This window comes from Palaemon carinicauda, chromosome 2 (assembly GCF_036898095.1).
Source record: "Palaemon carinicauda isolate YSFRI2023 chromosome 2, ASM3689809v2, whole genome shotgun sequence".
Classification (NCBI taxonomy): domain Eukaryota; kingdom Metazoa; phylum Arthropoda; class Malacostraca; order Decapoda; family Palaemonidae; genus Palaemon; species Palaemon carinicauda.
The window spans coordinates 141,480,721-141,505,914 of record NC_090726.1 but is presented as its reverse complement, the minus strand read 5'-3'; the positions used below and the strand labels follow the sequence as shown (position 1 = coordinate 141,505,914).

The 25,194-nt window shown below is 42.3% G+C and overlaps 1 protein-coding gene across 1 annotated transcript in view; it reads left to right on the top strand.

The window, feature by feature from the left end:
- LOC137627529 (rRNA N6-adenosine-methyltransferase ZCCHC4) overlaps positions 1 to 25,194 on the top strand; it is a 136,074-nt gene that overhangs the window by 100,364 nt on the left and 10,516 nt on the right. Inside the window, exons 6-7 of the mRNA XM_068358622.1 lie at positions 7,470 to 7,592; positions 10,301 to 10,411. Of these exons, the coding sequence (XP_068214723.1) occupies positions 7,470 to 7,592; positions 10,301 to 10,411 (234 nt within the window). The remainder of the gene's footprint in view (positions 1 to 7,469; positions 7,593 to 10,300; positions 10,412 to 25,194) is intronic.

Genomic DNA, 25,194 nt, shown 5'->3' with positions numbered 1-25,194 from the left:
CAGTGAATGGAAAAAATATTTCAGTTCTTTAGGGGCAAAAACAATGGAAAATACAGCAGACTTTTGACAAATTTATTCTGTAATCAGCTGTAAAACAAATTAATATGGAAATGAAGGTTATTGTGAGTAAATTAGCAAGTATATCCAATGGTGACAAATCTGGTATATAGCTTGAGTAGTGTATCCGCGGCCTCGTAGTGAAGGAATTAATAGAGATCTAACTAAAATTTAGTGCATGGTACAAATTATGGGGCTTGAAGTTGAATCCTAACAAAACTCAAAGTAAGATTTCTAGTAGGTTGAGGATGGTGGCTCCTCAACATTTGGATCTCAGTATTGATAATGTTTCTTCAACTGTGTATGACTCTTTTAAAATTTTAGGTGTGATTCTCGACAGCAAATTTACTTTTGGGAAACACATTAGGTCTGTACCTCCAATTGCACAAAAAATTGGCTTAATGAGAAAGTCTGTTAGGATTTTAAGTGGTTAATCTGTTCTGAATAAGTGTTTTAATTCTTTCATCCAACCTTTTTTTGAGTATTGTTTTCCTTTCTGGTCTTCAGCAGCTGATTCCCATCTTAATTTGTTGGAGAGGAACTTACTCCTTATTAAATTTCTTATTCCTGAACTAGATATTAATTTTGGTACCTTTGTTCAGTTAGTTTCATTATGCATGGTGCATAAGATTTTTCTTAATTCTGACCATCTTTTACATTCATATCTTCCCAGGCAGTACCATACTCTTCGTAACACTAGGTATGCAGTTAATTCTAATAGTCATGCCTTCTCCATCATGAGGATTAATACTGCAGTGCATTCTGGAAGCTTTATTCCAGCCGTGACCAAGTTGTGGAACAATCTTCCTAATCGGGTAGTTGAATCTGTAGAACTTTAAAAGTTCAAACTTGCTGCCAATGTTTTTATGTGGAACAGGCTGACATGTCTCTTTTTATAGTTTATATATGAAAGATCTGTTTTAATGTTGTCTTTGTTCTTAAAATATTTTATTTTAATTGTTCATTTCTTATATACATGCATACATATACCAAGGCACTTCCCCCAATTTTTGGGGGGTAGCCGACGTCAACAAATGAAACAAAACAAAAAGGGGACCTCTACTCTCTACGTTCCTCCCAGCCTAACAAGGGGCTCAACCGAGTTCAGCTGGTACTGCTAGGGTGCCACAGCCCACCCTCCCCCGTTATCCACCACAGATGAAGCTTCATAATGCTGAATCCCCTACTGCTGCTACCTCCGCGGTCATCTAAGGCATCGGAGGCAGCAGCAGGGGCCTACCGGAACTGCGTCACAATCGCTCGCCATTCATTCCTATTTCTAGCACGCTCTCTTGCCTCTCTCACATCTATCCTCCTATCTCCCAGAGCTTTCTTCACTCCATCCATCCACCCAAACCTTGGCCTTCCTCTTGTACTTCTCCCAACAACTCTTGCATTCATCACCTTCTTTAGCAGACAGCCATTTTCCATTCTCTCAACATGGCCAAACCACCTCAACACATTCATATCCACTCTACCTGCTAACTTATTTCTTACACCTGTTCTCACCCTCACCACTTCGTTCCTAACCCTATCTACTCGAGATACACCAGCCATACACCTTAGAAGTCCTTAATTTTCTACGTCTTTACAATAAAGTTGTTATTCATTCATAGTAATTAGAAGCAGTCTTCTAGTATCAACATATAATGTGCAATATAGGTTTTATTGTATATTAAACTTTAAGTAGCCTGTTAAGTACAAGTGCCTTGCTTTACATGTGTGAATTTATCCTCTCGATGAACAATGGTTTGAGGTATGAGAAACTTAGCACCCAATGGAGCAGTCCACAGCTCTCCCTGTTTTTTAAGCATGCACAAACACGGGTATTCAGCAACTTAGCTTTCCATTTAAATTGCTGTTAGGTTTTATTAAATGAGTGATGGGTTGCTATAAAACTTTTCTGATTTTAAACCAGGATGATTTTATTTCTGGTAACCCCATCATTTTTATGATGATTTCCCTCCTCCTATCCCCTCAAGTTTTATAGCCTCATTTTCAAAGTACAGTACATAAAGTATTTGTGGGTGAGTTTTGTACCAGTGGTTATGTTAGTATATATTGTAAGACTAGGACACTTTTGTCTGCTTGACTAAAGACTGTAGCCTGAGGAAATTTGAGATAACATCTGTGGGAATTTATATGCTTGATAATTTTGTACCCTATGCTAATTCATGGTTATTTGCTGGAAAGGGGATTGTGTATGTCAGTTGTTTCCTGGAGGAATTTTAGAATTGATGTAAGGATAAGTGTGTTGCTAACCAGTTATGTTTTTTCTAAAGAGGTTTACATAGAGACAGGGTCTTTTTCATTTTTACTTACTGATTATTATACAGTCGGCCCTCGTTAATCGCGGGTTCTTGCTTAGCTGTTCGGTTTTTCGCAGCCAAAGTGAAAAAAGAATTTTTTTAATGATTGTTTACCCAACATTAAGAATTTGATATGTAATAGTTGGCAATATCATTAGGATGACCAAGAACAATGAAATACCCATAAAAATTGCGTCAAAATTCAAGCTTGGTGATGATTTCAAATAACCCGTGCTCCTTTACTCTGGGAGCACTGCGTGCCACTGATCTCTACACCGAGTTGGTCCTAGCTCTCTCTGTACAGTGTATATCCATTTTAAATATTTAACTTAGCCGGTGGATATATATGTAGCTAACGTCTCCGACGGTCGGCAGATTCAAAACTCGCGGGCGATCACAGTGCTGGGTTGCTGGGTGTACACTAGCGCCACCACACGGCAGGATACTATCACTTCGCAAATTCTCCAGTTCTTCTCTGCCGAGTTGCATGTCAACATTGGTTCCTTGCTCGCGCTAAGTTTTTTCAACAATTGGTGAAGTACTTGTTAATGGTTTTTTGGCTTTTGCTGTGTTGGATATTCTTCGATTACTATTGAACCCTTTTTTGATTTGCTGTTGCTGAACTTTGCTTGTTTTTTTATCTCCATTATGGCTGACCCTTCTCCTGTTTATAGAAAATGTGCCAAAGATTGTAACAGGCGCCTTCCAAAGGCTTCCATCGATCCCCACTCTATTTGTGTTAATTGTAGAGGTAAAGCTTGTCAATTACGGGATCGATGCGATGAGTGTGTCATTTTGTCTGAATTGGAGTGGTTAGAGTATGACAAATATACTCGTAAACTTGAGAGAGATAGGGTAAGAAGAAGCAAACTTGAGAGAGATAGGGTAAGAAGAAGCTGCTCTTGTTCTCAAGAATTTTCCTCTTCCCATGCCCCTGAACCTTTTCCTCCCCCTGTAGTGGTAGTTTCAGAACCCCCTACTTGCACTAACGAACCTTCACTTAAAGATATGATGAAGGCTATTCATGCTTTGGGCGCAAAAGTCAAATCGCTGGCTACGGACAGAAACCAGCTTATGTCCGACGTGAAATTTTTAAAAAGTGAAAGTGTTAATGTGAAAAGTGTTAATGTGGAAGGTTCGTCTGTTCGTGCTTGCCGCTCACCCAGTCCGAGACCTCTTTCAAGCTCCCCAACCCCTGGAAGAAGGAATGTCACAAGACCAAAGGGAGCGATAGGTGTAAAACAACGAACAGACGTTCCCTCAAAGGTTGCAGACGTTGCTCCTCAAGCACGTCCTTACCATAAGAGAGGCGAGACTAGGTTCTCCTCGTCATCCGATGACGCTTATGTTAGCAAGAAATCCTGGCGTCAGGTTTCAAGACCTTTGAAAAGAAAGTTAGTTCCTTCAGAACAAAGTCAACGTCCTGGCTGTAGTCACTGGAGCAGCCCGGAACGTATTCCTTCTTCAGAGGAAAGTTCGCCTATTAAACGTTCTTATTTAAAGTGAAGTTTTGTGGCTCCGGAGGCCCCTTCTAAGAGTCACGGTTCCGTTGTGTTATCTGGATGTTCCAGACGTGACCGGAGTGCTGAAACTCCCGTTTGTGATGACGTTCATGAACAGACGTTCCTGACGTCACGGTCTGTTCCTAGTGTTACCGATCCTAATTTTAGTGTTTTGCAGGACATACAGTCTAAGCTGTCCGTCTTAATGCAGGCTTACGGTCCTGCTCCTGTTCGACAGGAACCTTTAATTGCAGTAAGTTATGGTTCTGATAAGCGTGAAGCTTTACGGCACGCTGACGTTTACCCAAGTGTTAGCTTTGCTGTTAAGCGAGATTCTAAACTAGCTTCTCGTTCGAGCATCTGGTATGACACGGGAGAAGTTATCGGCTTGGGAGTGCCTGCCTCTGCCCAGGGAGACTTCTCAAGCCTGGTAGACTCTCCTCATCGTCTAGCCATGAGACGCTTCAAGATTTTGTGGACTTCTTCAGAGCTTGATCATATTCTTAAAGGAGTCTTTCGTGCTTTCGAAGTTTTTAATTTTTGGATTGGTCGTTGTGGGCCTTAAGTAAGAAGGTGTCTCCTTCTAACAATGATGCTGCCATCCAGATTATGTCCTCTCTGCAGGAGTTTTAAAGAAGAGGGAATCTTTGTGCTCATTCCTTTCTTTGGGAGATACTCCATGCCAGAAGTCGGAGCTCCTGTTTGCTCCTTTATCACGTGCTCTTTTTCCTCAAGACCTTATCAAAGATATTGCGTCATCTCTTGCGTTGAAGGATACGCATGATTTGGAGGCCAAAACAGCCCGCAAAGTTTTGCCTTCATCTTTTTCCAGTAACAAAACAAAGTTAGATATGCCAGCTTCAAGATTCATTCCTCCCTTTCGTGGCAGAGCCTCCAATAGAGGCACCGGAACTGCATCACAATCGCTCGCCATTCATTCCTATTTCTAGCACGCTCTCTTGCCTCTCTCACATCTCTCCTCCTATCACCCAGAGCTTTCTTCACTCCATTCATCCACCCAAACCTTGGCCTTTTTCTTGTACTTCTCCCATCAACTCTTGCATTCATCACCTTCTTTAGCAGACAGCCATTTTCCATTCTCTCAACATGGCCAAACCACCTCAACACATTTATATCCACTCTAGCTGCTAACTCATTTCTTACACCCGTTCTCACTCTTACTACTTCATTCCTAACGCTATCTACTCGAGATACACCAGCCATACTCTTTCGACACTTCATCTCAAACACATTCAATTTCTGTCTCTCCGTCACTTTCATTCCCTACAACTCCGATCCATACATCACAGTTGGTACAATCACTTTCTCATACAGAACTCTCTTTACATTCATGCCCAACCCTCTATTTTTTACTACTCCCTTAACTGCCCCCAACACTTTGCATCCTTCATTCACTCTCTGATGTACATCTGCTTCCACTCCACCATTTGCTGCTACAACAGACCCCAAGTACTTAAACTGAACCACCTCCTTAAGTAACTCTCCATTCAACATGACATTCAACCTCGCACCACCTTCCCTTCCCGAACATCTCATAACCTTACTCTTACCCACATTAATTCTCAACTTCCTTCTCTCACACACCCTTCCAAATTCTGTCACTAATCATCCAAGTTCTCTTCCTCGTCTGCAACCAGTACAATGTCATCCGCAAACAACAAATGATTTACCTCCCGTTCATGGTCATTCTCGTCTACCAGTATTAATCCTCGTCCAAGCACTCGAGCATTCACCTCTCTCACCACTCCGTCAACATACAAGTTAAACAACCACGGTGACATCACACATCCCTGTCTCAGTCCCACTCTCACAGGAAACCAATCGCTCTCTTCATTTCCTATCCTAACACATGTTTTACTATCTTTGTAGAAACTTTCACTGCTTGCAACAACCTTCCACCAACTCCATATAACCTCATCACATTCCACATTGCATCCCTATCAACTCTATCATACGCTTTCTCCAGATCCATAAACGCAGCATACACCTCCTTACCTTTTGCTAAATTTTTCTCGCATATCTGCCTAACTGTAAAAATCCGATTCATACAACCCCTACCTCTTCTAAAACCACCCTGTACTTCTAAGATTACATTCTCTGTTTTATCCTTAATCCTATTAATTAGCACTCTACCATACACCTTTCCAACTGCACTCAACGAACTAATACCCCTTGAATTACAACACTCATGCACATCTCCCTTACCCTTATATAGTGGTACAATACACACACAAACCCAGTCTACTGGTACCATTGACAACACAAAACACATATTAAACAATCTCGCCAACCATTCAAGTACAGTCACACCCCCTTCCTTCAACATCTCAGCTCTCACACCATCCATACCAGATGCTTTTCTTACTTCTAGTACTCTCCTCACTTCCTCTCTTGTAATCTCTCTCTCATTCTCATCTCCCATCACCGGCACCTCAACACCTGCAACAGCAATTATATCTGCCTCCCTATTATCCTCAGCATTCAGTAAACTTTCAAAATATTCCGCCCACCTTTTTTACTTGCCTCCTTTCCTTTTAACAACCTTCCATTTCCATCTTCAACTGTCTCTTCAATTCTTTAACCAGCCTTCCTTACTCTCTTCACTTCTTTCCAAAACTTCTTATTCTCTTCATACTACTGTACATTTTATTTCAATAATATTCACTACAGTATCAGTGAGTATTAGGTTACAGTACAGTGTTACTAGATAGGAACAACTTTTGCTATACAGAACAGTAAGTGGATGATGATGAGTCCGTAAAACTTTACCTGAGCACAATACTCTACTGTAACCTTACTCTGTCCAGTACATAAGGTACATGTGTGCAAATGTACTGTACACTGTACATATGTGCAAATGTACTGTACACTGTACACATGTGCAAATGTACTGTACATTGTACATATGTGCAAATGTACTGTACACTGTACATATGTGCAAATGTACTGTACACTGTACATATGATTATAAACTGTTATAGAAACCAAATTAAAACAATATTAGGCATTATTTACTGTGTTAATCATCAGCTCGGGCACCCGCTCGTGTCAAGGGGGATTGACTTTTTAGGTTAGGAGTTATCCCACCCTAGTGCAGCATTTATTAGCAGAAACCCCTTTTTTGCACCTGCTGTGTTGGGAACCTAACTATCGTGAAGAAGGAGGCCTGACTCTACTGTATACCTATGAAAGTTTCATGGTTCATATTTAAACTTTAATTTTTTCTTTTAGATTATGTTGAAAACAATTTTATAAATTTTAAATTATCATATTTAATCTTGAAATTAGGCTTTATATAAAATTTTGAAAAGTTCAATTTTTCATCGTATTCTATGTTGATTTTAACAAATTTGTAATGTTTTTAATGACGCGTAATTACCATCTAAACTTTGGAGTATCTAGATGTAAGTTGTAATTGAAATATGGTCTGGTTTGATTAGTTTCAGTGAATTAATAGTACAGTATATGATATGGTTAAGCTTTTTTAATTATTAAAGATCAATATGTTTGTCAAAAAATTTGGATAAGGTTGCATTTATTTGTTGTGATTTGGTAACCAGTTAGTATCTTTTTTTTTCAGAATTGGTGGTAGTGTGTGACCCTCCATTTGGAGGCAGAATGGAGTTGCTGGCACACAATTTACTTGTTATTCAGAATGAATGGAGAGCAGCTAATAAGTTGTCTGAAGAAGTGCAGCTGTCAGGTTTGTGAATTATAACAACCTATTGGTTATTTTATTAATGGTCTTCACTTATCAACAACATTTCTCTCTTTTGGACATAAAATTTACATTATATTCATGAATCTTACCTCTGAATAGAACAACCTATTAAGTGGAAGTGCTAACTTGATGACCTCTAGATAAAGCTAAGAAAGTATCTGCAAAAACACTCCCCATTTGCTTGGAAGATGCAAACAATTATGTAAGGAGCTGATGTCTAGCTCAGGAAAGAAGGTAAAGAATCCTTCAGATTTAAGTGGCCATTGCCACTGCCACATCTACTCTTTTTTTTTTTTTTTTTTTTTTTTTTTTTTTTTTTTTTTTTTTTTTTTTGTGTTTATAGTGGTTTTTCCCTCCCAGATTCTGTGGTTACACTTCTTTGAGTAATCTTTCTATAGTTTGGTAATTTTACGACATTCAAGGAATGCGTACAGCTTATCATTTTCTAAAAACTTGTTTAAATGTAAACACGTTTTACTTAGATATGGTTGATCTTCACTGTTTTGCCGAGGCTCCACATATAGCCTCTCATTATGTGTTTCATGAAGGTTAAAAGTTTTGGCGATGTAAACATGTCAGTATATCCTAATTATGACAAATCAGATTAGTGACAGAATTTGGAAGGGTGTGTGAGAGAAGGAAGTTGAGAGTTAATGTTGGTAAGAGTAAGGTTATGAGATGTATGAGAAGGGAAGGTGGTGCGAGGTTGAATGTCTTGTTGAATGGAGAGTTACTTGAGGAGGTGGATCAGTTTAAGTACTTGGGGTCTGTTGTTGCAGAAAATGGTGGAGTGGAAGCAGATGTACGTCAGATAGTGAATGAAGGATGCAAAGTGTTGGGGGTAGTTAAGGTAGTAGTAGAAAATAGAGGTTTGGGCATGAATTTAAAGAGAGTTCTGTAGAAAGTGATTGTACCAACTGTGATGTATGGATTGGAGTTGTGGGGAATGAAAGTGACAGAGAGACAGAAATTGAATGTGGTTTAGATGAAGTGTCTAAGGAGTATGGCTGGTGTATCTCGAGTAGATAGGGTTAGGAACGAAGTAGTGAGGGTGAGAATAGGTGTAAGATATGAGTTATCAGCTAGAGTGGATATGAATGTGTTGAGGTGGTTTGGCCATGTTGAAAGGATGGAAAATGGCTGTCTGCTAAAGAAGGTGATGAATACAAGAGTTGATGGGAGAAGTACAAGAGGAAGGCCAAGGTTTGGGTGGATGGATGGAGTGAAGGAAGCTCTGGGTGATAAGAGGATAGATGTGAGAGAGGCAAGAGAGCATGCTAGAAATAGGAATGAATGGCGAGCGATTGTGACGCAGTTCCGGTAGGCCCTGCTGTTTCCTCCGGTGCCTTGGATGACCGCGGAGGTAGCAGCAGTAGGGGATTCAGCGTTATGAAGCTTCATCTGTGGTGGATAACGGGTGAGGGTGGGCTGTGCCACCCTAGCAGCACCAGCCAAACTCGGTTGAGTCCCTTGTTAGGCTGGGAGGAGCATAGAGAGGAGACATCCCCTTTTTTGTTTCATTTGTTTGATGTCGGCTACCCCCCAAAATTGGGGGAAGTGCCTTGGTATATGTATGTATGTATTTCTTAAGCCTGCACTTCCTCATAATTTTCTCTCCCTCTCTTCATGTATATAGCTACAAGTTGAAACAGTCCAGACTTAAAAAGGACCTATTGTATAAGACAGTAAGATGATTAATTGGTAAAAATAAGTTGTGAAATATAAAGGATTTAGTTTTAGAATATTGCTATTACTCCGATTCAGGAAATTATTTTTTTATTAATAATTAGGCTGGTTACTTTTATTTCATTAAATGGGCTCCTGATGTATGCTTCTGGCATTTTTTAGTTGTATCATCAGTAATCAGTAATATTTTGATAGAATATTTCAAGATATTACTGCAAGTATAAATTGTAGAGTATATAAATAACAGTTATTGTTTATTTGTTATTGTTTTTTTCACAGTACAGTACCTGTATTTTTTTAATAGCAGAATTTTTATTTTTATTGAAAATACTGTTAATCACTGTTAGTTTTAATCCATTTTAAAAAGTCATCATTGTGAAGGATGCATATAGATTCTTTTTAAAGTGATCCTAATTTTGTGGAGTTAAATTAAATTTCTTTCATACTGTGATCATTACCATATTTGCAATGTTACTGCTCCCATCAAGTTAACAAAAATATTTATCACTGTATCTTCAAGCTAAGTTGACAGTGTACACAGTCTTATTGGTGTATAGAATTTTATCAATAGTCTTAGAAGGGTTTCTTGTGGTAGATTCTTAAGAGCTTACTGCACTGTCCATTACATAATTCTTATTCTCCTTTTTTATTATATTACTTTCATTTCCACTTCAAAAGATATGTTCTTGCTTTTACAGTTGTAGATTTGTAGGGAAATCAGGGTAAAGTAAAAAGTTTACTTTTTGTAAGTTTACTTTTTGTAATTGTAACTTGATCTAGTTAACATACTTTGGGAGTATTCAATGGAATTTCTTTGGAGTATGTTGGTAGCTGGTGTAACTATAGGATTATAAGTCATGTGTAATTTTTCAAACTTCTGCATTTATCGATTTGTTTAACTTTCTTTTGTATGGCCTTTTATTTCTTCTTTTTTTCACCAGCGTACGTGAATCCTGTTCTCTTTGATATAACAATTTATGTTTATATTTTATATTTCATTCCAGTTTTCTTCATCTTCCCGTACTTTATGGAGCCTCAGGTGCTTGGACAGCTTCCAAATTTTGTCATGCTGGATTATCAAGTGGATTATGATAATCATCCATTATATTCTTCAGGTCAGTATAAGTATACACAGACAGCTTATATTCTGGCTCTAGGAAAGTATTTGGCCATCGGTAAAATGTTAACTCTCAACCTATGTGGATTTTCATAAATACCCTATGGTAAAGTATGTAAATAGATAGTCTATATTCAACCAAATTACTATTCATGCTTTTCAGGTAAATTAACTTTATATAATGCTCTGAGGAAGGGTAATAATATACCTAATGATGTAAATAGTATCATATAAATTGCTCACTGCAACCATATTTTAACCCAGTTTTTTGTGCAAAATTGGGTTTATTGGTGATTAGGTATACTGTACTGTATATTACCTTTGCATTGTGTAAAGTTTACAACATTCTTATCCAATATTGGTAAAGAAATACTCCCTCCTTTCGACAGTAATACAAGCAAAATGTAAAAGTCTGCTAGTCCTGCAGTAGTGGAACTCATTGAGTTTAACTAAAATTTCTAGACCAAAAAGTTTCCATTAAAAAAAATATTGATTAGAAATAGAAAGAAAATATCATGACCAAACTCATTTTGTTCCGTAACTGGAATACAAACCACGCTATTTATTAGGGGTTATACTTTCGGCGGAGCTGAATTGACGAGCCATTGAAATTTAGCGAGGGTTTACTACCCACACCGCTAGTTAGGGGGTGTAGCTTGCTATCCCGTTCACACACCTGTGATTTACCTCACTTTACTTTTGGCTCGAATGGAGAACGGTTGTTTCCTCTCTCCCTCTTCGCCTTTCTCTCTCCCTCTTCGCCTTTTCTGGACTGCCTTTAACTTTTGTCTTTTAACTTACTTTTTCTTATACATGTATATACAGTATATGAAAACATTCTTAATGTTTATGTATATATATGTGTATAGAAGTGTGATAAGTTTCCTTTTCAGTGTTTGTGCTGTGTGTGTGATACATATACGACAACGACACTTGCGTAGATTAGCAAGGCCAGCACATTTCCACTTCGGGGGGAACGACCTTTCCCTCTCTGGTTCATTGGTCTTCCCGTCGGCATATAACCGTTAACTCGGCCGCCGCAAGGGAATCGCCATTGCCTGGACCCTCCTCATTCAACTATTGTCTTCGCCTTTTCCCTTTTCCTACGGGAAACATGGATTACTGAGCGAAGGGAATGTGGCTTCTCAGAGATTGACTATGGTCTTTCTCTTTTCAAGGTCGTTCACCTTTACAACAGTCAACTATTGGGGAAGCTCCGTTCCCGTGCGCGGGTTAAGTTGCTCTTCCGATTGTTTGTCTCAATTATTTTTAGTGAAATTATGATTGTAATTTTAACTTTTCAGCTTTTCTCTGTGGGGAACATTTTCCTTCGGAGGATCAGTGGTTCTCACTATTAGTGAATATTCTAAGCTTGATTTAAATAATTGTAGTTCTTCTTTTATTACAGTTACTCCGCTCCCCCCTTCTCCCGTGGATGTTGACTGGGGAAGGAAGGGCGCAATACTTATTTTTATGTTGTTCCCTCGGGGTTCCTCTTCAGAGTTCCTCCCTAGGGAATTTCTGTTAAATAATTAATTTGTTTTTTCCCAGTTAACTATGCAGTTTTTCTTCGTTCGACTAAGAGTACCGACGAAGCATAGCTGTTCTGTTCATGCCTGGGGAATCTGCTGTCACTGCCGTCCCTCAGAGGACGTCGTCATGGGCGTCATCCCTTCTCTTAGAAGTATTCCCGTGACAACACGACCAGCACTTCTGATCATCTTAGAACGCTAACCAGTAGGTTCGCCTCCAAGGGTTGGACAACTTCCCTTCTGAGGGAAAGTTTCCTCCCCAGGTGTGAGGTTGTTTCTCCCTTCCGAGGGAGAACTTCCCACATCTTAATAAATTCATCGTCTACGACTGCTGTTGCTGCCTTCGCCCAGACTTCTCTCCCCCCTTCCTGAGTTTCTCTTCCTTCAGGGGCGGAGCACAGTCTTGGCAGGTCTCTTTTACAAAGTGTTCACCTCTCTCGTTTGCGAGAGGCCACTCATAGAGACTCCTCTTCGGAAGATCGCTACTGTTAAAGGTCAGCTTTCTGATCCACCGGCCCTCATGGGTGTCTTCATGTCTCTTCTACGACTTGTTCACCTCTCTCGTTCGCGAGAGAGGCCACTCATAGAGACACCTCTTCGGAGAATCACACTGCTCATCAGTTCTCCTCCTAAGGCCAGCTTGCTGGTCCACCGGTCCTCATGGGCTTCATCGGTTCCTGATCATCCTACCATCAGACCTACCAGCACAACCTTGCGCTGCAACTTAGTCCGTGCACTTCGGTCCTGGACTCTTCCGCGGACCTTTTAGGGTCCCCATCGGTGGATGCTCGCCCCTCCAAAGGGCACATCCCAGTTCCTGATCGTCCTGCCATCTGACCCACCGATCTACCAACGCAACCTTACGCCGCTGTTAGTCCTTGGACTTCGGTCCTGGACTCTTCCGTGGACCTTTTACGGTCTCCATCATGGATGTTTGCCCTTCCAAAGGGCTCATCCCAATCGTCCTGCCAGCTGACCTGCCGACCTACCAGCGCTACCTTACGGTACAGTTAGTCCTTTGACTTCGGTCCTGGACTCTTCTGAGGATCACCAGCTCCCTCCTGCAAGCATTATCATGCTCACCACTGGTTCTGTGCGCGCACCAACGGTCTTCCAAGCGCATGCGCACACGCGCACGCTCCAACTGTCTTCTGCGCGCCCCCCAATGGTTTTCCGTGCACGCCCCCCAATGGTCTTCTGCGCCCTCGCGCCCCAATGGTCTTCTGCGCCCGCGTGCCCCAATGGTCCTCCGTGCCCGCGCGCGCAAACGGTCTTTCGCGCGCCAAGCAGTCTTGCACACGCACCAGCAGTCTTGCACGTGCACCAGCAGTCTTCCGCGTGCGCCAGTAGTACTCTTACGCGCGCCCCACTGCACACGCTTCGACACATTTTAAGGAGACTGCACAAAACTACACAGTGCCTTACTGTGCGCCAGTGCTCTTCTGCGCTCTCATATCCAGCACCCTCCTGCTCACTTGCGCTCACCAATGCGCCAACTCTTAAGAAAGAACCAATGCTTGCCTGTTAACGCTCTTCTGCGCATTCACCGGAAACTGCGCTTCTACAGAAACTGAGTACCAGCATCATCCTGTGTGCCATCGCACCAGTACTCTCCTGCACACTGGCGCAATAGGCAGAAAAAAGGAATAAAACTTTTTGGATAGGTCACCATTGCCCCATTCCTCTCCCCGCAAATGCATAACATGACCTCCGGGAAAAGAGGAAAGAGGCTTCACAGAAGGATTCAAGATCACGAAGATTCCATCTTCTAAGGGGAATTAAAACGGGGAATCCTTGGTCCCTGTCTCTTCTGAAGTTTCTTTTTCCTTGACAAACCACCGTCAGCAAACAAGAAAGCATCAACAGACTTATCTCTAGATCACTGTTTGCTAATGGCTAGTTCACAGTTTGCTGATCGCTAGCTCGCCGATCACCAGATCGCCAATTGCTAGCTCAGCTTGATCATTAACCTCTAGTCCCTTCAATGACTAACGATTTCCGATTGCTAGCATTCCAATTACTGATTGGTAGTCAATAACCATTCATCAGCTTGCTGATCAGGCAGCTCATCTTTCTTCGATCATTGAACTCAGCTCGCTGATCTCTGACTAGCCCATCATCAGCTTGCTGATCTCTGACCAATCAGGAGGGACCATAGTCAGCTTGCTGATCTCTAGCTCACTGATTACCGGTCCGCGATCGATCGCTGATCATCAATGGCTTACCATCACCAACTGACTATCATTAAACCATTCTGCTATCTCTCAGGGCTCTCAAAGCAGATTACCAATTCATTGGCTGACTGACCAGACCTTCATCTGCCTGTCAGTTACCATCCTCGGCTCAGACTGCCGATTCACCGATCATCGGCAATTCGCCAGCAGTTCGTGACTCGGACTTAATGGTCAACCACTACCCGTAGTTCCCTAGATCAGAAGGTATACAACATACTTCTCGCTATTGGCCGTTCGCCATCACACTAAAGTGATTGGCAAATGATCGACAACCCTCATCAACGGCTTGTCGACAGGGGACTACTTGCGAGCACTCTCCAACTGCACAGTAATCGTGACACCCAACCGTTAACCATTGATTAACATTCGCCAGATTGATTCTATTCTAAGGAATAGTATCAATCCCATCAGGGCGCATGGTAGGGCTAAGCGTTGCCTTCCTTCTGTTAGTTAAAGGAATTCTCTCTCAGGGAAGAATTCTTATACAGGGTATTGCGTCTTATCCTTTACGCCACGAGTCAAGGAATTCTCTCTCAGGGAAGAATTCTTATACAGGGTATTGCGTCTTATCCTTTACGCCACGAGTCAAGACCCCAGCGTCAACAATCTCCCATGCAAAAGGATCCGCAAGGAGCTGTCCCTCTGGGTCGATATCCACACCATTTTGGGGTTCGAACAAGGGCTAAGACCTCAGATCTTCATTTGCACACTGGACCTAAAGGACACATACTTCCAGGCCCAAACCATCCATCTAGAAAGGTTGGAAGATTCAGGCTAGACAAACAAGAAACACCAGTTCAGGCCACTGTGCTTCGGTCTTTCCACTATACCCATCCTGGTCTCACAGGATTGGCTTCTGTCCCCTCTGTTTTGGGACGACTGACTGACCTTAGCAGACTCAGTGGCAACCTTGCATTAGCACTGAAACTTCTGAAGTCTTTTTACCAAGATCCAGTGATTAAGGTAAACCTGCGGAAGTCTACTTCCCTCCCAGAAGACTGGTGTATCTTGGAATGATTCTTGACACCAATCTCCGCAAACTTTCTCAAAACGAGAAGAACTCTCATCCCAGAGTGACTTGAGTCTGACTGGAATCAAGCCCTCGATCCCCCAGACATTCTGACCCCCATGAGACCAGAAATTTGGACAAACCTCAAAGGATGGGTGTCGGTCGAGAATCTACAGAGCGGTATAACCTTCTCATCCTTCCATACCCCTCGGACTTGATACTGTGCGTAGAACACATCAAAAGAAGAGAGGAGGGACCATAATGCTGCACCACACGACCTCAACCCTCTGGACAGAGTCCGAAAGTACCTTAACTTTAATCTCTTAAGAGATGAAGGCCAACTTTCCGGTCCTTCAGCAGCTTCATCGGTTCCTAACAGACCACTCAGTGATGTGATGGGTGACAATGCCACACACCACAGATGCTCACATCAGCAAGCAAGAAGGAACTTGCTCTTAGCCTCTTCCCATCTAACAGTATAAACACTGATATGGGCCAAAGTCCGTTCGGTGCCACTATCAGCCCGCTTAACTTCAGACTAGAGGAATGTGCTCGCCGACAATCTGTGCACAGCATCTCAGATAAGGTATACCGAATGGTCTTTGGATCGCCTTGTAGCCAACAAAGTCTCGACTTTACGGGGTCCTCCAACTAGGGATCTGTTCGCAACGCTCCCGAACCTCAGGCTGCCGTTGCTCCCCAGCCCTAGACCCCAAGGCTCTGGCAAAAAAAAAAAAAAAAAAAAACAGCCAACAACAATGGGTACAACATCGGTCAGTCTCTCAAGGACTCTCCCAGCTCCGTTATGGCATTACGCAGAACGGTTTCTAAACCTCTTGCAGCTCGTGATAGTCTCTCCAAGAGAACCCTCTCCACATCACAGACAACTCACTTTGACACCTACCACAAGTTATAGCTTTGCTACGATTGTACGCCTTGAGACTACCCAGTACCTCTTTTGCGAAAAGGTTGTCTAGGTATCTGAGGAATTCCTCAGCATCAGTCTACCAGGCAGTATAACATCTTGTATGGTTGGTGTCATGTGAAAGTGTCTCTCTCCACTCAATACCTCTATTCAAGCGATAGTGGAATCCTCGAGTATATACAAGAGGAAAAGACCCCCTATTCAGTTTTGACAGGTAAAGATGATCACTCAACCTTGATCCTTCACCTTCAAACTGAAAGGAAGGGACATCCTCTCATCGATAGACCTTTCCTTACTCATACGTACTTACAACTTGCCTTTCTCCAGTCGGAATTGAGACCTTCCTCTCGGAACATGGCTCAAATTCTCCAATCTCTAAAGAGACCTCCTTATGTTCCACTTCACCAGGCAACAAATTTTCACCTGATTTAAGAAGACAATGTTCCTACACACTGACAGCAACCATATGAGTCAAGGAACTTCATGGTCTCTCTTTCCACATCGCCCATTAATGAGAAGGGCAAAAGGCAATGTTCAGTTTCGTCCCTGAGTATGTCGCCAGACACAGTCTCCAGAGGTGACGGATCCTACGCAAGTCTCCACTCGGTAACGGATGATCCAGATCATCCGTTACTATATCCAGGGTAAGGTATGAGACTCTACCTCAAGAAATCGGCAACAGCCCACCCTGGTCCCTTCTCTTGTCATCAGCACTGGGAGAGACTAGAGGAGGATCACCAAAACATCATCTCAACATGATGACTCACAATGTCAGGGGCAACTCGATACGATCTCTATCGGTCAGGTGGTGGCTGCACAACAGCTGGTTGTATACCTCAAGCTCCTTATTGGACAAGTAGCAGAAGGTTGAGGGCACTGTTACCCGGTTTTAGTTTGCGTGACTGAAAAGATTTTACTGGCTCTTATTCTTTTCTTCATCCTACCCTCTTGTGGGGAAAGCAGCATCCTGGGTTCTCTGCATAAGCTGACCTCAAACCACTGCAGGTAAACCATGCTCCCTTGTGTACCTAGTATTAAGCTAATACTGTTGCGTCCTCATACCCTGGCGAGGTGGTATTGGGAAAGTCTTGGTTACATCATGTTTTTCCTACAATAGACTCGGAATAACTTTACCTAGACAGTCACACTTCTGCATGTCTCAACACGCAGCTTGCGTAGGCCGCGGACCTTGTGTAGCAAGGTTTTAGCGAGGCGCAGGGACTCCTTATTTTTTAGTACTAACATACTCAGATAAGGAGCCCACGGATAAAGCCAAAGGCCAGATTAGCAGGGACGTCCACACTTCCTAATGGGTGAGTCACCCCTAATAAATAGTGTGGTTTGTATTCCAGTTACGGAACAAATGACAAATTTGTAGATAATTTGTATTTTTCCTAACTATACAAACTGGCCCGCCAGCCCTATCCCCCTTGAAGTCCTACCTCCAAGCAAAGTAAGGTAAATCACAGGTGTGTGAACGGGAGTGGTAGCAAGCTACCCCCCCCCCCCCCCTACCCCCAGTAACTAGCGGTGTGGGTAGCTAACCCTCGCTAAATTTTGATAGCTCGTCATTTCAGCTCCGCCAAAAGTATAACCCCTAATAAATATCTAAGTTTTGTATAGTAAGGAAAAATTCAAATTATCTACAAATTTTTCTTATTGGGTCTTTTAAGTTTTAGTCCTTGAGTAAAATATGAATAAGCATATTATGATACTTATCAAAAGATAATTAACTTAGTTTGTAGCTGAGGAAGTGTTTTTTTTACATCATACAGTTTTTTTTCCATTCTTTAATATAGCACTCTATTAAATATATGGTTTGTGATAAGTATTTCATATTTATTTGGTCTTTTTAATATAGTCACCTATCAAATACACTACATATCTTATTTAAAACTTTTCACTTTTGTTTTCGGCTGCAACGAGTATGGATGTATTGTTGCGACGCATCCAAAGCTTTTGATCTTTTTCTTTTATTTTCATGAAAGGGTATGACGAATGTTGACGGTGGATGTGAGTAAATAAGAGATTTGTACTTGTCGTGGAAAGGTTGGAGGCTGAAACTGATGTATGGCTTGACTGGCTATTCAACTACACTCTCTGCTTATAGGGGGCCATGAGCCTAGTGCAGATTTGTGGCCTTCTGTATAGTGGCAAGCGTATTCTTTGAAGGGGAAGAGAGCCAAGCCTTCTCCTTCTTTGGTTTTGACAACACCGAAGAAGTCTCTCACGATTTTTTTCCTTATTGAGTGTACTTGGCACTGGAGCTCTTGTGCATATGCCCTTGGATCAGTTCCTAGGGACTATGGGCAGCAGGAGCAAGGAGGTCTCTGATATGTGTTGGTAGGTTTATCAGCTCTGAATGTGTGTGGAGTTCCCCCACCGTTTGTCACACACTAACGGAGGTTAAAAGCTCATCTCCCCTTGCTGTGCAGATGGTATGATGAGTTTTACGCCTGGAAGGCTTGCCCTTCTTTATGTCTGGAGGCAAGTCTTTTTTTTTGAGAGAGCTGGTTGCTAAGGCTCTCCCCGATGTCCCCGGTGACAATGGCTTCTGTGGGGATGCCTGTAAATGCAGGTATGGGTGCTGTAAACTCGGTATTAGTGGCCCCGTTGCTGATTTCTCCAGTGGTTATTCCCCTTTAGTGCCCAAGCCCAAAAGGACTGTTAAGGCCTACTTCCCAGTAAGTGTGCCAATGCCTGTGAGTAGGAAGGACTGCAGGAGATGGTGCCTGTCCCAAAGTGGGGCTTAAGTTGGCTCTAGGCCCAAAGTAATTAGTACCTATTGCCACGGTACCTGGTGTCACCCTTATGTCTTACATCCCAATTCCTGTGCCTTTGGTTCTGGGGCCTGTCGCTCCCTCCCTCTCTATGCCATCAACCCCAGCCCCTTTGTCTGTGTTGCAAGTGCCAGTGTACCAGATGCTTCCCCTTTGACAGTGTTACCCAGTGTATGGATCCTGTTAGAGCAACCAGTATGGTTTCTCCCCTGGGTGGAGCTTCGTTGTTAATAGTCACCCAATTCTTGATGTCTCTGCTTGCAGAGGCTCAGGTGAGAATTGGTAGGAGGAGGAAACTTGTGCATTCCTTTTCCTCTATCATGTCCTCCAGCTCTTCATCTTTCGATTATGATTCTGAGGCTTCTAAGAAGAAGTAGTAGTCAAAGAGTTCCAGGAAGATCAGTCATCATAGCTGTAAGGAGAGGACGTTTCTTTCGGGTGGGTTGGATGACACCAGTGCTTTGTCCCTCAAGGGCTGGTGCACTGGTCTGGATTCGGATTTCGTGGGCCACCTGGTAGTTAGGTGGAGCAGAGGTATATGGTCCCGTGCACTTTCTGTCGGCCATGTGTTGGAGGAGCTTGAGTGCCTTCCCTCACCTTTTTTATCTGGTCAGTGGTCTCTTGCTCCCTTCTTTGATCAAAGTACTTCAGTAATTGTATTGAGGAGATGGCACTGCTTCTATACCACTGTTGGTCACGGGCTAATGGTTGAGTGACCAATACTCGGCTGTCTCCCCACCTCGATAAGCAGAGGAAGGAGTGTCCGTACTCCTTCCTCTGTTGTGATTAATTCTAGGGTTTCTTCCCCTGCCTTTTAAAGGCTTAAAGGCTGCTCATAAATGGCAGAAGCAAGGAACTGTGACATTGCCCCAGCAAGCAGGACACTGGCCTAGAGACTGACCATGTATATATATGATCAATGCCCAACTCCCCTCTCCACACAAGTTAGGGCCAGGAAGAGCCAGGCAATGGCTGCTGATGACTCAGCAGGTAGACCTATACCCTCCCCCAAACACCCCCATCCTTACCTCACAAGAATGGTGAGGTTGCAGCCACCAAAGGAACTGACAAGTTTAAGTTGGGTCAGAATGCTTGTATTTGAGGGTGGGGCTTGATGTTAATCTCCAAAGTAGTGTGTCACACCGTCTGCCCCTTCTGGGTATGAGGGTAGGCCAATTTGGGATATGTCTACCCCTAAGTTATTGAAGCGCCCAGTACCGACATTCGTGCTCTCATTTTTGAGTGCACTGGTCTAGGCGAGGTGGCCTTGGCTCTGCCTTCAAGGAGAACTTCAGTAATTGATTGGCACTTCGGCAGAGAAGGTTCTGTGTCAGTGAAAGTTGCGTTGTCACTTCTTCAGGTTGACTCGTCAGTATGAGCACTAATTGGGGGACTCGACTTGGACAGACTCAAGTCAGAAGGCATGTCCTTCTTGGTTGCTGAGTTAGAAGCCATGTAATTTTCTGCCATGGCCTCCCCCAAGTTGATCAGGGGTTTGGCGCTGTCAAGCTCCCCTATCTCACATACCAAAAGTTCAAACTTGCAGCAAATGATTTTATGGTGAACAGGCTAACATGTCTCTTTTTGTAGTTTCTATATGAAAGATCTGTTTTAATGTTGTTACTGTTCTTAAAATATTTCATTTTAATTGTTGATTACTTATCATATAGGTAATTTATTTCCTTATTTCCTTTCCTCACTGGGCTATTATTCTATGTTGGAGCCCTTAGGCTTATAGTATCCTGCTTTTCCGACTAGGGTTGTAGCTTAGCTTGTAATAATAATAATAATAGTGTTTTTGTTTGATCCCACAACATCACCGATAGGATTGGCCGGAGAGCTGTTAGGTTGTAACTGAGAGACTCTGGAGTGCAACTTAACAGCTTGCCATCACAGATGGAAGGGTTGTTGTATAACATGCTCAAAGTCACTAGGGACGATTTTCTGGACTTCTACACTCTACTCTACCTAGTGGAGAAGTTAAGTGGGAACTGGAGACAGGTCAGGTCATCGACCTGTCTCCTTTCTTTGTGTAATGAGACTTCATGCTTTCAATCAATCTGAAGGATGCATACCTCCAAGTACCCATTCATCAGTCCTTTTGGAAGTACCTCCATTCTTCCTTTACGGTTTGCTTCAGTGTTCACTCGGGAGTTCACCCTGGTAGTAGAGTAGCTTGGGCCTATTCATAAAGGATATGTCTGGTGAAGTATCTTACACAAAGGATATGTCTGGTGAAGTATCTTGTTGATTGGCAGATCCTAGTCTCCTCTTTTGCTATGGTATCAGTGGATTGTGCTTAATGGAGATATCAAATCATATCCAAACAGAAGTGGAAGTACTTAGGCATGCTGATAGACACAGCAATAGTAAGTCTCTCTTCAGATAATTGCATCAGTAAGCTCAAGAAGGTAGCGTGACTGTTCTTGTCCAAGACGGTACTCCCAGGTCGGCGCTGGCAGTCTTTTCATTCACTTTTCCTGGGTAGAGAAGCTTGTTTCACATGGATGCCTTCATCAGAGAACCCTTCAGTGGTGTTTGAAGACTCATTGGTCAGCCTACAGTGGTCACCTGAATCCTGCTCCACTTAGGTGGAGGGCTAAGGACAGTGTTTTGGTTGGCTGAATGAGGAAAACCTCACCAAGGCCAAGGGAGCCCCACTCTCCTCCCCATCTCCAGATATGCAGCTGTTCTCAGATGTATCAAAGAAGGAATGGGTGCTCACCTGAGCGACCTGGTCATGTAAGGGGTTTGGTAATCGGAAGAGAATCGTCAGAACTTTTACATCTTAGAAAGGCAAGTAGCGTTTCTAGTTCTAAAATTGTTTCAAGAACATTTTAGGAGGCGCTCAGTTGTTTTGAAGAATGGCAACACTACCATAGTAGCCCACATCAATAATTAAGGGGGCTTGGTTTTTCACCCCCTTTGCAAGCTGATGAAACAGGTGCACATCTGGGCGGCATTTCATGCCGTAGAGTTGTCAGCCAGGTACATTGCTTGCAATAGGAATGCACTAGTGAACACAATGTCACCAGGGGCAAGTTTTAGGGTAGAAGTGGTCTCTACATCCTTGTATAGTGGAAAGACTTCTAGCTCTGTTGGGATCTCCAGGGATCAACATGTTCACCACGTGGCTAAACAGGAAACTCACCTTATTTTTCTTTCCCGTTATTGTTATTAGTAGTTAAGCTATAATCCTAGTTGAAAAAGCAGGATGCTACAAGGCCAAGGGTTCCAACAGTGAATATAACCAAGTGAGGAAAGAAAGCTATATATAAGTAATGAATAAAGAATATAAAGTATCGTAAGTTCAGTAACAATGTTAAAATAGATCTGTCATATGTAAACTATGAAGAGAGACTTAAGTCAACCTGTTCAACATAAAATCATTGGTTACAAGTTTGAACTTCTGAAATTCCACTGATTCAACTGCCAGATTAGGAAGATCATTCCACAATCTGGTCACAGCTGGAATAAAACTTCTAGAATATTGTATAGTATTAAGACTGAGGATGGAGAAGGAAAGACAGTTAGAATTAACTGCATAACTAGTAGTATTTACAGGATAGTGCAGTCAGGTAAGATCTGAATGCAAAGGATGATCAGGATGACCCTGGAGTCCCCTGGATGTGTATACCTTTCCTCTGTTCAGTCTGATTTGCTTGCTGAATAACCAAGTGTTGATTATGCCAGGCTTCACGATGACTCTTGTGACTTCTAGATGGCCACGTCCCAAGGGGTATCCCAGTCTATTAGCAGTTCTAGTCGAGGTCCTGAGAGAACTACCACAATGGTCATAACTTCTCTGCCAGCTGCATCTTCAGAGGTATCCCCAATCCATTAAGTGTCGGGAATTACAATGTTAACCAAGCCTCATATCCTCCAAGCAAAAGGCTTTACGTTAGGCACTGTACAGGTGATATCTAGATATCTGCAATGATCTTCTGTAGCTGTCTGTCTGCCAGAGAAAGTTGGTCATCTTCTGCAATTGAAGAATGTTCAAAACCTTCTTCATTCCCTCTCTACTTAAAGTGTCTGATGAACAGTAGGAGTGGGTTTTGTGTCCTGTGAGAGCTCTGAAGAGGACCCGACATCTTAGGCCTTGGTGTCAATGACTCTTCCTTATCACTGGCAGGACCAAGAAATGGGTGTTGAGGAACATGATCTCTTTCTTGCTTCGTGAGAAAATCCATGCATTATATACCTCGACTGCTGTGAAGATCAGTTTACTGTACTAGCTAGGAACAATGCTTACGAAGTCAAGTGTATAGGCTTCACCCTAGCCTTCAAGAGGAATCTTGCTGTTGGCCAGTTGTTGAAGGCTGGGGTTGGGAAATGCTAGACTACCTTCATGACCTTATATTTACAGGCGTATTCCCACATTTCCCTTGACACCTTTGTGGGTGGTCCTGTGAAGGCTGCTCAAATAGTTGTGTAGCCAGCCCAGATAGAATGACAGGCTTTTCATTTTTCTGCCCCTTTTCTTGCGGATGAAGTTATTGTAGATTTACGCACTGGACCTGACTTGATGCTGGTGAGCTACACTTCTGAGCTCCATTCTTCAGAATTTAGAGAAGTATCAAGGTCAGGCCCTATCAGCCTAATCATCCTTAAAATAGATAGATGGGAGTTTGGTGAGTCATCTACTTTGCTCCCGTATGTGAAGCATCAGGTGGCAATCAATAAGAGATGCTTTTGTGTCCTGTGAGGGCTCTGTAGTGCTATTTGAGAAGGACCCGAACCCTCAGGCCTGAGTGTCGGCATCTCTTCTTTAGCACTGGCAGAACCGAAGAAAAGTGTCGAGAATATAATTTTTTTCTGGTTTCGTGAGACGATCCATTGGGAATACGTCTTGACAACTGAGAGGGTTGAGGTACGAGCCAGGACCATGGCTCACGAAGTCAGCGGTATAGGCTCACCCTAGTCTTCAAGAGAAATCTTGCAGTTGGCTAGGTGTTGAAGGCTGAGGTTTGGAAACACCAAAAAACCCTTAGGGCCTTTTATCTATTGGAGTATACCCACAAGTCCCTTGATACTTTTGTTTTTGGTCATGTGGTGTAGCCAGCCCAGTTCCTGCACAGAGCAGGAAGCATCTTGTTTATGGTAACGTGCTGATGTAAGTCTGGAATGAAAGATGAAATGACTTGCTTTTCTTCAGCTCTCCTTCCCTCTCTTTGGGAGTAAGTCTTTGAACTGTACCTCACTGGATGTGACTTGGTGCTGGTGAGCTACACTTCTGAGCTCTATTCTTTAGAATCCAGAGAAGTATCTTCCCCATCCTCCATTGATGAGGAGGAGGTTGGTGGAATACACACTAACCCATTGATCATCATACATCAGGTATATCATTCTGTACAGCTTTCCCCTTCTGGGGAATACTGTAGATCCCTCATTTGACCACACAAAAATCTTAGTACAGATTTTTCTTTATTTTTTTTTCTTTGTCAAGCGTGCGTGTAGTGTTATACTGTACAGTAATTTTATTTAACCTTTTGAGAACAAGCTATATGGGAATCATTCCTTAGTATAAGGTTTTGATACTTAATATAACTTAACCCGGCTGTGGAATTCATAGTACATTTAGAAGTAGAATGTAGTGTGAGTGAATGGCGGTTGTTATGATTTTTTTATATGTAGCAGAATATCAACTAAATTAGGTATTAACCGGTTATTTTAATGCAGTATTTTTCCCAAAGTACTGTTTAAATATTGTCATCTGTAAAGATGGACTACTATTAGTTTTGAATTACAGTAGTTACTAAGTCCAGCAGAGCCTCATTATTACTGATTGATAATAATGGATCATGATAATAAACAGGTTTGTTGGAAAACTTCAGTGAGTGTTTGGATTATCCAAACTACAGCACAGAAGGTTGGACTTTTATTTCTCATTAACACATCAGGGTACATTTCACACATTAAAATAAATTGATTGTTATTGTTTAGATAGGGTCCAAACATTCAGAATTCTGTGAGAAAGTAGTGTACCACATATTTACATCTGTAGGAAAATGGAAAATAAAGAAACAAATGCTAGAAAAAAATACAGAACAATTTGAAACTGTGACTGAGCAGGACAGGCCACACAGTTGAATGTTGAGCCAAGATAGCAGTGCCAGCTGAAGGAACCCATTGTTTACAATAGCAAACCATTCCCCACTGCATATTTTGGGCCAGAACAAGGGTAGTATATACATCTTTGCAAAGTTTTACTTTTTTTCAATGTAGGCAAGATATTTACATAGTGGGTTAATAGCAAATGAACTTCAGGAAGTTTTATTTAAATAATATTCTTTTTATA